The 13085-nt window shown below is 36.3% G+C and overlaps 1 protein-coding gene across 1 annotated transcript; it reads right to left on the bottom strand.

The window, feature by feature from the left end:
- Window positions 1-6722: 6722 nt before the first annotated feature.
- On the bottom strand, window positions 6723-7829 carry LOC134266680 (kappa-type opioid receptor-like). Its single transcript, XM_062748896.1, has one exon. It carries the CDS (start codon window positions 7827-7829, stop codon window positions 6723-6725), a length of 1107 nt encoding a protein of 368 aa, XP_062604880.1.
- Between the last annotated feature and the right edge of the window lie 5256 nt (window positions 7830-13085).

The raw sequence follows: 13085 nt of genomic DNA, 5'->3' as shown, positions 1-13085 counted from the left end.
AAATAGTAGAATGTGTTAATTCTAAACTTCATTTAATTTCAACTGAAATTAAAGAGAATACATGCAACCTCAATTTATTAAACCTTAACCAGACTCATCCCTGCACATAACATTTCTTTTTTCTAAAAAGGTAAACATTACCCCCACCTCGCCTCTCCTTTATACCTTTGATCTTATCACTAATATTGTTTTTAAATTAAAAAAAATTGAAAATTCAAATTGTTCAAATTGTTAATTAAAATATCTAAGAAGAAATGACCTTTCAATCCTTTATACAATGTAACTGAACCTATTCAAAATCCTTGTTCATAGAGTTAAAAAAAATATTGTTTATCTCTGCACATTCTAGCTAATTACCATTTTTAATTATCGGGCTTCATTTGAGAAATGCTTATGGGTGAAATATAATTGTATATACCGTTTCTATTTTAAAAAAGAATTGAATATGTTTTTTTTCATTTTTTTTAATTAGGAACCTAAAAAGCTAAAATTCGATCAACGACAGAAAAAATGGGTCAGGTGCGTCAATTATGGAATGTAATTTAATTTAAAAAAATCATTGGAAAGGTCAAGGTAAAAAAGCAATAAGCATACTGTTTGAAAGTTCTTACAAAATTATGTTTCAATGCATAATTTACATAAAAAGGTACTGTGAGCAATGAGCTCACTAAATCGTGGTTTGAGAGGAGTTGCAGATAAGAGATTTGTACCCCAAAACGTAACAGACGGGCATCATGATTACTATATACCCTACCACTTTTCAAGCGGGGGGGGGGGAGTGTAAAAATATCTTCATTTGTTTCTTGGAAACGAGCTGAAAGCAAAATATTTCCAAAGAAAGGCCAGGGCCATTTTTTGAATTTTTAAAACAGTTAAAGCTAGTTCATGTAGTTGTCGCCAGTATGCATCAATAATTCAATATACATGCATATATTTAGATTATAATATCTTGAATAGTTCCTTTAAAATTGAAGTTAATGCGGATTTAAGAAAAATAAAGTCAAGGTCAAAAGGAATGTTAACATCAAAATATATTGACGCAGTTCAAAGGCACTCCCCAAAGTGTGTCAGCAGATGAAGTTCATGAAAATATCTTGATTACACTGTAGTTTTTTTGAAAATTAGCTAAACATGAATGAATACTTAGTACTAAAACTAGAATAACGTTCTCACGGCAGGTGTGTCCGGTTAAAAGGAGATGCCTACTCCTCCTTTGCACCTGATTCCACCTGTGGTGTTTTGTCCTGTCTCGATTCGATTTATTTACAGAAATTATGAAATTATCAATCGTTTTACGTGGGTTGTTCAATAAATAATGTCCTCGGTGCTCGGAAAGAAGCAAAAGACGCTTTTCAATGATTTAGTCTTTATGATTTAACTTAAATACATGTATTCTCTTTAAATTAGAACACATGTCCGTAACATTCTTATCAAATTTCTGATTGTTATTAGAACTCGTTTTTAGTATGTTCCTCCGTATACTGGAATATGGCAGATCCTATGATTTCCTGGACTTGTTTCTTCTTTCTGAAAGGTGTTTTTTTTTAAGTTTGGAAAATGAAACAAGTCAAAAGGTGATAGATCTGGCGAATATTATTGGTGTGACAAAATATGATCTTTCTCTTTATCCCCAATCACCTTTACTCTTCAGATAGTGTGGGTTTGGACGCTGTCAAGAAGAAATTTATTGTAGTGGATTCCTTATTCTGGTTCCTTCATCTCATAAACTTTTCGATTTTTTGAAAAAAAAATTGCTTTCTAGACTCCTCCAGAAATTTGAACAAGAAGACCGCTAATATTTAAGAAAATGGCATATAAAACTTGCCTTCGTCCTCTTGCAATTCTTTTCAGACCTTTGCTGTTTTTGTCAAGTGATCCTACTGTAATTTTTGTTTTAGGTTTCAAAGCAATGGATTAAAGTTTCATTATCTGTTTGAATAACAGACAAACTTGGATAACTACATTTTCTGTTGTTTTTTTTTTTTAAATAATTGTTTAGATATTCTTACACGCTGTCGTTGTCACTCATTTTTCAAAACAGGGTGACCATTGAGTACTAAGCTTTTTTACTGTCATATGTTTCTTTAAAATAGTGTGAACTACCCCCCAAATTAATGCCTATCCAATTTGCTATGTGTCTTAAAAAGTCAATCAAACATCATAAGTGATAATTTGTTGAATTTTGGCAAACAGAATATTGCTTGCTGTAAGTTCTTGTCGCCAAGGACGGTACTCATTTTTGATGCCCGACATATCATTACTATACACTCCTGCATGAAAATCTTTATTACATATTGCCATTGTACACCTCCTAGTTTACTGTTTGACCGAACCCATATTTTGGGTTTCTCATAACAAAACATGAACATTGAAATTATATTCATATGGGAGGCGGGGGTATCATTTAGTGAGCTCATTGCTCACAGTACCTCTAGTTTACAAAGCAGTGTCTCGAAAAGCCCTTGTTTCTAGCTTCTCACAATGAAAATATAAGATGAAAAATGGTCACACAAACTGATATCTTCGTCCTCCATTAATGTGCCTTGCACCAATGCTGGGCATTATCGCACATGTTTTAAAGGTTAAAATCATGTCGACGAAGGCCTAGTTAAAATTTGGATAAAATCATTAAATTCTAAAAAGAGTAGGTGCTGATTCCGGCTTTGAAGGCCTCTAGTGAATCAGCTGTGACCACGGATAGTGTTAAAGAATTCCAGATCGCTACTCCGACTAGAAAGAATGAGTCCTGGTAGCATTTGAGATGACAGAATGGTTGTAAGAACCTTAAATCATGTCCTCTGGTGTTACATATGTTTATAGGATGTAAATGACTGGATGGTATGTCTATGTAGTCATTTACAATCCTGTACATTATGGTTGCTCGTGCTGTTATCCGCATAGACTGTAGGGTATTGGAGCATAGATGTTACACTGCTCTCCCTGCTGTAATTACCCATGATGTATCGTGCAGCTATTCGTTGTACCGCTTCAATCTGCAAAGAGCGTTGCTGTTGATTTGACTCGGGATGGTAGGTCCTTGATGTAAACGAGAAACAACAGTGGGCCGAGCACTGTGCCCTGGGGTACTCCCGATGTTACAAGAGCAGCAGATGACATTTCCCCATCAACAACTACTTGTTGGCTTCTGTGAACTAGGGCGCTTCTGATCCATTCCAGGGTCTGTCCTCTCACAACATAGTGCTCCAGTTTGATGGCTAGTCGATGGGGGAGGCTTTGTCAAAGGCTTTGCTGAAGTCAAGTAAGACTGCATTTACCTGTTGATGTTGGTAGAGACTACCTGCTAGATCATGGATAGTTGTTATTAGCTGAGTATGTGCTCTGTGGTCTTACAGCACACAGATGTGAGAGACACTGGACGGTAGTAAGATGCTTTGGATTTGTCACCTTTCTTGAATAATGGAGTGACATATGCCGTTTTCCATTCATCTGGGGCTTACCCTTGGTCTATTGATGATTGGAATATTATGGTTAGTATAGGAGACACTGATGTTGCCATTGTCTTCAAAAATCTGGCTGAGATGTTGTCTGGTCCACTAGCCTTGTTAGGGTTCAGGTTATGCAATAGTTTGAGGACACCTTTTTCTGTGACGTTGGTGTTATTTGCCTCTCGATAGGTTGATTGACCAAGGTCCGGTAGGTTACTAAGTGACTGTATGGAAGACAGATGAGGCCCGGTAGGTTACGAAATGACTCTGTATAGAAGACAGATGAGGTCCGGTAGGTTACGAAGTGACTCTGTATGGAAGACAGGTGAAAACTGCTGATTCAAGATCTTTGTCTTATCTTTTGGACATGGTGAAGCAAACCCTCGTTCCGCAAAGAGAAGACACCTGAACTGTCACAGCGCTTACTCTTGATGTAAGAGTATAAGCTTCTTGCTGGAAGGGCTCTCCTCTCCTAACATATTGTTAATATATTTGAGGTACGACTTTCTACACTCTTTCCTGTTGGTACTCTGGGCCTCGCGATATTTTCTCCAATCATTCAGGGTGTTTGTTATGCGGGCCCTCCTATGTGCACGTCGTTTCCTTCTACTGAGTCTCCGGGTGTTTCTATCACACCATGGTTGATCAAAACGACTTGAAGTGAACTTTGATGGTATTGATGGAATGAGTGCAGATGTTCTTGAAGTCATTCCATCTACTGGTGCATTCTTGATGGCATGATGCTGAAATTTGGGCAGATTCTCTGTCAAATCAGAACTAATAGTCACAGTGTCTGTTGATGTCAATTAATACTACGTGTATATCATGATCATTTATTGAGAAGGTATATGGTCTATTTGTTGCAAAGATAAGAAGGATATTATTACCACGTGTTGGGAAGTCGATGACTTGCTGACATCCAAGATCACTAAAGGTGATGTCACTTTGATATCAATTCATTAAAGATTCAATCATGAGAGAAAGTCAAGCTTAATGTCATATGATATCTGTGTTGTATGTCATAGGCATTATTTATTGAACAGCCCTCGTACATTGAGAAGATACTACATGTATCTGATATTGATTTTCTGTCCGATTCATTGTTGCCAAATTTTCATATTGTCAATTAACATGTATTTTACATCAACATATATATAACTTAATAGTGCTCATTTAAGATCTAAAAACGAGGGTACTCATCTCTTATCCGCAACTCCTCCTATACCACTGAATAAAATTTAATGAGACTTTTACGGATTCTTTATTACCGGTACTTTATGTAAATACGTTAAGGTTTCCTTTTTGTATATCATAGTGATTACGTAAAAACGTAGTATGTTACCGGCCCCCGTGGAGATATCCAGAATAGAGCGATTGTGAAGAATAAAAAAAAAAAACTAAAAAAGCGAGTAAAAAGTATTTCCTAACCATCAACTATAAAAATCTTAAACGATAAAAATCTCAACTATATATAAAAAAAGGTTTTTTTTAGTTGAGGGGATTTTCTTTCTTTCTTTCTTTTTTTTTTTTTTTATTTTTGCTTTGCTTTGTTTTATTTGGTTTTTTAGTTCACCTGAGCTTTCAGCTCAGGTGAGCTTTTCTGATCACAATTTGTCTGTAGTCCGTCTGCCCGTCCGTTCGTCTGTCTTTCCGTCTGTAAACTTTTCAAATTTTCGACTTCTTCTCCAGAACCACTGGGCCAATTTCAATCAAACTTGCCACAAAGCATCCTTGGTTGAAGGGAATTCAAGTTTCAAATGAAGGGCCACGCCTTCTCTCAAGGGGAGATAATTAAGAAATACAGTGGCATGTTTGGAAAATCTTCTTTTCAAGAACCACAGAGTCAGGAAAGATAAAACTTATGTGGAAGCATCCTCAGGTAATGTAGATTCAAGTTTGTTCAAATCATGACCCCCCCCGGGGTAGGATGGGGCCCCCATTGGGGGATGAAAGTTTTACAAAGGAATGTATAGGAATTTTTTTTTAAATCTTCTTCTCAGGGGCAACAAAGTAATAATTAGTCATACTTACATGTATATTGAAACATCCTCAGGCAGTGTAGATTCAAGTCTGTTCACATCATGGCCACAGGGGTTAGGGTGGGGCCACAATAGGGGATCAAAGTTTTACATGGGAATATATAGGAAAAATCTTTAAAAATCATTTTCTCGAGAACAACAAAGCCATGTTTGGTCTTATTTATATGGAACAATCCTCGGGTAGTGTATATTCATGATTGTTCAAATCATGACCCCTGGGGGTAGGGTGGGGTCACAATGAACGATCAAAGTATTACATATAGGAATATATACTAAGGAAAAATCTTCTCAAGAGCAACAAAGCCCTATGTTTTGTTAAACAGTATTTATTTTGAAGCATCCTCGGGTAATGAAGATATAAGTTTGTTCAAATCATGACCCCTGGGGGTAGGATGGGTCCCCTACGGGGGGGGTCAAAGTTTTACATGGGAATACATAGTAATTTTTTAAAAATCTTCTCAAGGACAACAGAGCCATGGTTGGTCATAGTCATATAGAAGCATCCTAAGGTAGTTTAGGTTTAAGTTTGTTCAAATCATGACTCCTGCAAAAGAGTGGGGCCAAGATGGAAGTTCAAACTGAAAGGGAAAAGGCAACAGAAAATCAAAGAAATATGTAAGCATTCTTAGTTTACATTCTAGTTAATTCAAGTCACCCCCCCCCCCTTGGGATAGGTTGTGGTCACATGCATTTAAGCTTTCCAATACTGGATTGATTTTTGCATTTTTCATAGCCACAGTGCTCGGGTGAGCGATGCGGCCCCCGGACCTCTTGCTTTTGTTTTTACAGTGAAAAACTTCACACTCCTGTGGCTGAATGAATAAGAAGTTTTGCAAACAGGATTTGATTTTTTAACAAGGAAAATGAATTGGTGGAGGATTTCAATTCAATGCAGATGATAAACAATGTTGCTAGACAAAATGAAAAAAGTATACTTCGTGTATATTTAATTTTTAAAATTATTTTATTAATTTTATAACAATAAATTAGTACAACCAACAATTTTCTCCATTTGTATTTACAATTTTTTTTAAATACACAATCATAAAATACTAGAGGCACACATTTATGTCGTTGTATTAAGGGTATACAATTAACAGGGAATGTTGAATTATGCGTGAACAAGAGTTTGGTTCCTTTCATACAAATAAGGGTTGCAATATTCAGAAAGCGGACAAACGACCAAACCCTGTTATGAGAAAATAAATAAAGATGTATATTTCTCTAATAAGAAATCCTAGTCCATATCTAAGGTGTTGTTCGATGTCTCAAGTTCAATGTCCACGGTTCGATAATTCAGAACACTGTCCGAGGTTCTAGCCACATGTTCCTTTCTCTTGCACAACTGATTCACTTTCTTCTTCAAAATTTTTCTAAAATTTTGTCCACATAAAATATAAATAAAAAAGTATATAGAAAAGTTAAAGTAGTAAAGCACCAGAAAGAAATGTTGCAACACTCTGTCCATGTGTGATGTCACAGATGTTTGTCCAAGTATATTCTCCAAAGTTGCCTTCATTCTGATTGCATGGCTCGGAGTATGCAGACAGACGAAGACAAGTGACACGCTTAACAACATTTTGGTGACTTTGGAATGTGGTAAAGTGGATACAGGGCGGATTTTAGATTTTGTAGAATTTACACTGGAATAAGACGAGGTCTTCCGAAGACGATCGCGACGTTTCGCGGCATCTACCAAGCTGACGGCGATGATGCAGATGAGAATAATGATGATGACGAGGGGGATAACGAGCGTTAAAATCGTGTCAACGTACGTCATAACTACTTCAAAGCGTTCAAACTTATGCAGCGTATGACAAAACCTTTGTTGTGGTGGTTGTGGAGGGGATATGTCCATGGTCCACAGAGGATAGTTGTACAACATACAACCAAAAACCACTCCAAGAATTGTTATCCGTTTGGCGATGTAGCGGCTACAAAGAGATCGAGAATCAGAGGGGCGACATATTCTGACGTAGTTTTCAATGGTCACCATCACGACAGACCAGACGGACACAAATCCACAGACGTATGAAAGATACAATGTCACATGACACACGACTTGCGTGTGGAAGATTCGAACATCGACGAAGTCCAGCCATGCCACTAGAAGAGACACAAGAAAACCGTTGTCCGAGATAGCTTTGACTGCAAGGTAGATGCTGCAGGACTTCTCTCGCAGGGATTTCCCCAGGAAAACAGAAGCAGTGAGCGTGTTCCCTAAAAAGCCAACAATGAAAATTACTGGCATAACAACCAACCGTATTCGAATCGTCAGACTAGCTTTGTCTGAGTACCCGTACACAGAGTCTTGAGAGATTGTCATACCAGTGGAATCATTCATAGTGAAATGACTTGATACCGTACAGCATCGCTATCTTATATGCGCAATGCTGCCGAGTTATTGGTCGCATGGTGAATGTGATAATTACCTCACTATTAAATTCGTCAATATATGTAACTTCAACACTGCATCAATATATAATGGGTAATAAGGGACTATAGGTTTACTGTAGACATAGAAACAGTATTGCATGTCATGGTAACCATTCTTGCAGTTGCGCCTTTTTTATTACCCGATGTTCTTATATATTTTTTACGCTGAGAAAAATTCATTATATTCGTCTGTTTCAACGAAATGTGTTCACTATAAATTATATAAATATATTAGCTGTTTTATGTAAAAAAAAAAAAATAATAACGTCTTAAAATTATTTATTGCCACTTTTTGACAACTCGTACTTCAACCTTTGGAGAAAAGACTCTCTGCTTGGTTGCTGATAGTTTTGGGTCTTAAGCTTGCAATATTTATTACAAAGTTTATCTGTTTTTGCTCGTAAGAAAATAAACACGCATTGAAATTCGTAACTTTTCGTCAGCAACCATACAGGTTTGGTGGACAGAGGTACAGCCCCTCTTTCTCCTTTTCCCTCTCCATCTCTTTCCTTACCCCATCCCCGTTGTTTTACGCCCCCGCTTTTCTCTTGTTTCTATCTTCTTATTATTGTACACACTCCCAAATACATATAGACGTTTTATGAGCAACAGAATTGATTAGCGACAAAAATCAATAATTTCAATGTCATATGTCCGTTCGATGCAGAGATTTATAAATCAGATTTCAGATTCAGGATTAAGACTTCTACTTCACACCGGAATATGACATCCAGCATTGGATGTTCTTAACACAGTTTCCTTGCATGACGAAACCATGTCAAATACACTCGCTTTCATCATCAAGGTCTTATAAAACCCAAGACGTATATAAAAAAACGAAATATAGTAATGCTGGAAAACCAAATCTTTTAAACGGATTAACTTTTAAAGTTTTGCAAAACAAGACTGAATTTTGATTGAAAGAAAAATCACATACTAGTAGGCTGGCATTACTATGGATACCTAATTGTTTTTGCGTCATATTTTGAAGTTGAAAAAGAACACAAAGATATAAGCGTATAATTCTTCTTGAGCAAAATCGCCATTAAAAAGTATAGGTCGTCGTCAAAATTAGTTTTGCCACCTTTATTTAAAAAAGTTTTTGATGCGTTTTATTACTGTATTTAAAGAAAACATTTTATGCTGGGTTTGCTTCTGTTTTTAAAGAGGAAAATTTTTTTCTGAGTTTTACACTGTATCAAATGACAACATTGTTTCATCTGGATTTTGCAACTGTGGTTAATGACGACAGATCTTTGCAACTGATTTTAAGACAAAAGTTGTTATGAGTTTTGCAACTGCTTTAATAGAAAACCTTTTCACTTGAGTTTTGCGAATACATAAATTAAAGACAACCGTTTTGCCAAAGTACTGTGTTTTTGCTGTTTCTGAGTGTTGCCACTGTTTTTCGAGACAACTGTATATCTTCAGTTTTATTTTTGTTTTAAAGACAAGGGTTTTTGGTTTAGTTTTGCTACTCAGTGACAATGTTTCAAGCTTGAAGACAACCGAAAAATTTTTGGTGAGCTTTTCGACTATATTTGATGTCAACAGTTTTTTTCTTTTTTTTCAATTGTTTTAAAGACAATGTCGTTCTGCGTTTTGCCATTGTATTTAAATACAAATTTTCCCCGCGAGTTTGCAATTGTATTTCATGACAACAGTTTTTTTTTTTGCAATAGTTTTAAAGACAATTGTGTGTTCAGAGTTTTGCTACTGTTTTAGAAAAAATTTTCTATAAAATTTTTTTATTTCAAAACATTAGAACGCTTCAACTCTGGTCAGTAATTAAGACCGCGGAACATTAACTGGCAAAATTGGAAATAAACAGCTTACGTCATTTCTATCTGTTACAATCAAAGCATTCAGTAATAGACAGTGAAACATGGTGAAATGACGTGGGGAACACATCGGATTGAAATTGCAGATCGAAATTCATTTTCAATCCACCGTAGCTGTTTTCAAAGCAAAGAGTGAATGTGTGATCCAAAAATCAACTAATTTCAACTTCCAAATACATATTGTTTGAAGTTCACATTAATATGAGTTTTAGCTTATAATTTTAAGAACGCGAAAGATCATAGAAGACAAAGATTATTTTTTAGGAGATATTTGATTCTAGAGGGGGGGGGGGGGGATTATTGAGTCAGGTCATGGCTTAACATGACAATATATTTTATTTCTAGGATTATAACAGTGCATGAGTTTTATACTTATTCTCACTGAAAACTGTTGGACAACTTTATTTAAAAATCACCCCCTCCCCCCTCCAACACAAACATATACACATATTTACCAAACAGAAATGAAATATTTGTCCCTTAAATATTAATTTATTTAAAACACTGGACAAAAAAATCAAACTGTACCAAATTTGAAATTATTTGTCTTCTGGGTCAATCAGTAATAATGTGCCTTCTAGCGTAGCTGAGGTGGATTGAAAATATGAATTTCGATCTGCAATTTCAATCCGATGTTTTCCCCACGTCATTTCATTGTCTGTCACTGAATGTTTTGATTGTAACAGATAGAAATGACGTAAGCTGTGTATTTCCAATTTTGCCAATTAATGTTCCGCGGTCTTATGCCATATGTATATTAACAGTTCATCCCCAGTCACAGCAAAAATGACAATGTTGTGGAACTTTTTTCAAAATAAAATGTATCAAGCATATTGAATTATGTAAGAAAAGTACAAGGAAATCTTATGAATGCTAATAATGTTCTTTTTTTTAATTTAATTTATTTATATTGTAAGTGAAAATTAGAGGTACTGTGAGCGCTGGGCTCACAAAATGATACCCTCCTCCTACTCCAATTTATAACAATGGCGAAGCCCCCCTTTCTGCTATGGGAGGCCCAAAATAAGTACCCGATCAAAAAGTAAATAGGTCACAATGGCGCTATGAAATAAAGAATCTGTAAAAGTCTCATTAAATTTCTTTCAGTGATATAGGGTTGATTGATTTTATGTTGTTTAACGTCCCTCCCGAGAATTTTCAACTCATATGGAGACGCCACCACTTGCCGACGGAGAGCTGCAAATTTCGTCCTATACTCGGCACTCAGATCTCCATGTCACACAGTGGGATTCGAACCTCCGACGTAAGGATCAACTCCTTACTTTGCGACTCTATCTAGAGCAGACGCTCTAACCACTGCGCCACGCGGGCGACCAGTGGTATCAGCTGGGTAGAGGAGCTGTGGATAAGAGATGGGTATCCTCAATATTAAGGAGGGAATGGTGGTGTCAATGGTTTGCTATTAGAAACCAAAAATATAACTTATAAGTCCGATCAAAAAGTAAAAGACGGGGTGCACAATGGCACTATGTAACAAAGAACCTGTGAAAATCTCTTTAAATTTCATTCAGTGTTATTAGAGGAGTTGCGGGTAAGAGAAGGGGTACGGTGCCTTAAAGCTAGCTGCAGAACTGTAGCATTATGGTTTTATATACTATCATTCTTTGACCATGTATAACGCTTTGTACAGATCCCGTAATACAAAAAAAATGTGCAATTTACGGCGCAAGATTTTTTGCGCACTGTTTGGGAGATTTTCTCCACTTTCCAACATTGGTAAATCGTCTACCTTTCCCTCCATAATTTTAGACACATTGTTTAATAAATATGTATATTTCATACACCTCCCAACCCTATAAACTCGCTTGAATTAGAATTTTCTGCAATCTTAGACAATTCGAATCAAGGGTTGAGAAGAGGATAAAATATACAAATTGATCTAAGAATGTGTCTGGAATTAGGGAATGAAAGGTAGATGATTTACCAAAGTTGGAAAGTGGGAGATTCTTCCAAACAGTGTGCAAAAAATCTTGCGCCGTAAATTGCACATTTGTTGCATTGCGGGATCTTAAACAGCGTTACGTCAAAGACTATTATCATACCTCATTATAAATATTCTAAACAACGCGTTATCTGATTGGTTCGAAGTAATCACGTGAACGGGCCGTAAAACTTCATATTTCCCGGCCGTCGGCACGCTTTTCATCATATTCCACCTCTTCGGAACACCTAGTGCATTTTCCCGCAATATAGTTCTTGTTCGTTGAACAAAAACTTCCGAGAGGAGTAGACTTCACAATAGCCTGGTTTACGTCACAAAACTGATGATAATGTGTTGACCAAAGGATTTTATAGTAACTTTACGTAAAAAATGATAGTGAATTTGAGAGCGGTGCCGAATTTGAAAGTTTATGTTTATTTTAAAGGTTTTGCTTTTTCGGTATAATAAACAATGCATTGCATGAATGTTCGGGAAACATGAAGACTTATTCAGCCAAGAAATATCATATTCCCCTCGGGCGTAGCCCTCGGAGAATATGATTTTTCTTGGCTGAATAAGTCTTCATATATCCCTCATAGGGCTGCCACGGTTCAGACATTTTTCGGTTCGGTTCGGTTCAGAAAATAAATTCTCGGTTTTCGGTTTTTTCGGTTCGGTTTTCATTTTGAGAATTTAATTAAAACATCTTTATATATATCAAAGGATGATAAGGATTAAGGACATGTTAGAAAGTTCTATTTTGCTGACACAAATTTCTATCCATTTTATTCAACAGAACAAGTTGTTAAATGTAAAAAAAATAACAAAGTAATAAACTTCTTGTTTAAAATAAAATAAATATAGTTATTGACTAGAATTATCACCAAATCACAAGTGTGGGAATACTTCACGTTTTTGAAAGTAGGGGACGTGGTTGACAAAACAATTACTTGTGATTTGGTTTTCCTTCCACATGTGTATGCCATGTTTAAATGTCTTCGATGTTACCTGTATTTTCATTGGTTAAAGAACCCTTCATTGAAATAAACAACCAATCACAACGCGTGTTGCAAGCAAATTAGTATTATATAAAAGATAAAAAAAACCGAACCGAATTCCGGAAAACCTGACTCGAACCGAACCGAATGCCATTTCGGAGCGGTTAACCGAGTTTTCGGTTAACCGTGACAGCCCTAATCCCTCACTATCATGCAATAAATGTATAATATATAAAACCATAATGCTACAGTTCTGCAGCGTTCCTAAGAGTAACGGACGGACGTTATGACAGATGGGAGGACGAACTGTCAATTACGTCACCATATACCTCCCTGCTTTCCAAGCGAGGGGTATAATCAAAGTACTCAGAAGTACAGAGAGC

Source organism: Saccostrea cucullata, unplaced genomic scaffold (assembly GCF_032062105.1).
Source record: "Saccostrea cucullata isolate Sc308-1 unplaced genomic scaffold, CSIRO_AGI_Scuc_v1 ctg433, whole genome shotgun sequence".
In the NCBI taxonomy this organism is placed as follows: Eukaryota; Metazoa; Mollusca; class Bivalvia; order Ostreida; family Ostreidae; genus Saccostrea; species Saccostrea cuccullata.
Note: the sequence above shows the minus strand (reverse complement) of the source record. Positions and strands in the feature narration are given on the sequence as shown.

Excerpts from the sequence above, each read along its gene's own strand:
- LOC134266680 (XM_062748896.1), bottom strand. The coding sequence starts at position 7,829 with ATGAATGATTCCACTGGTATGACAATCTCTCAAGACTCTGTGTACGGG.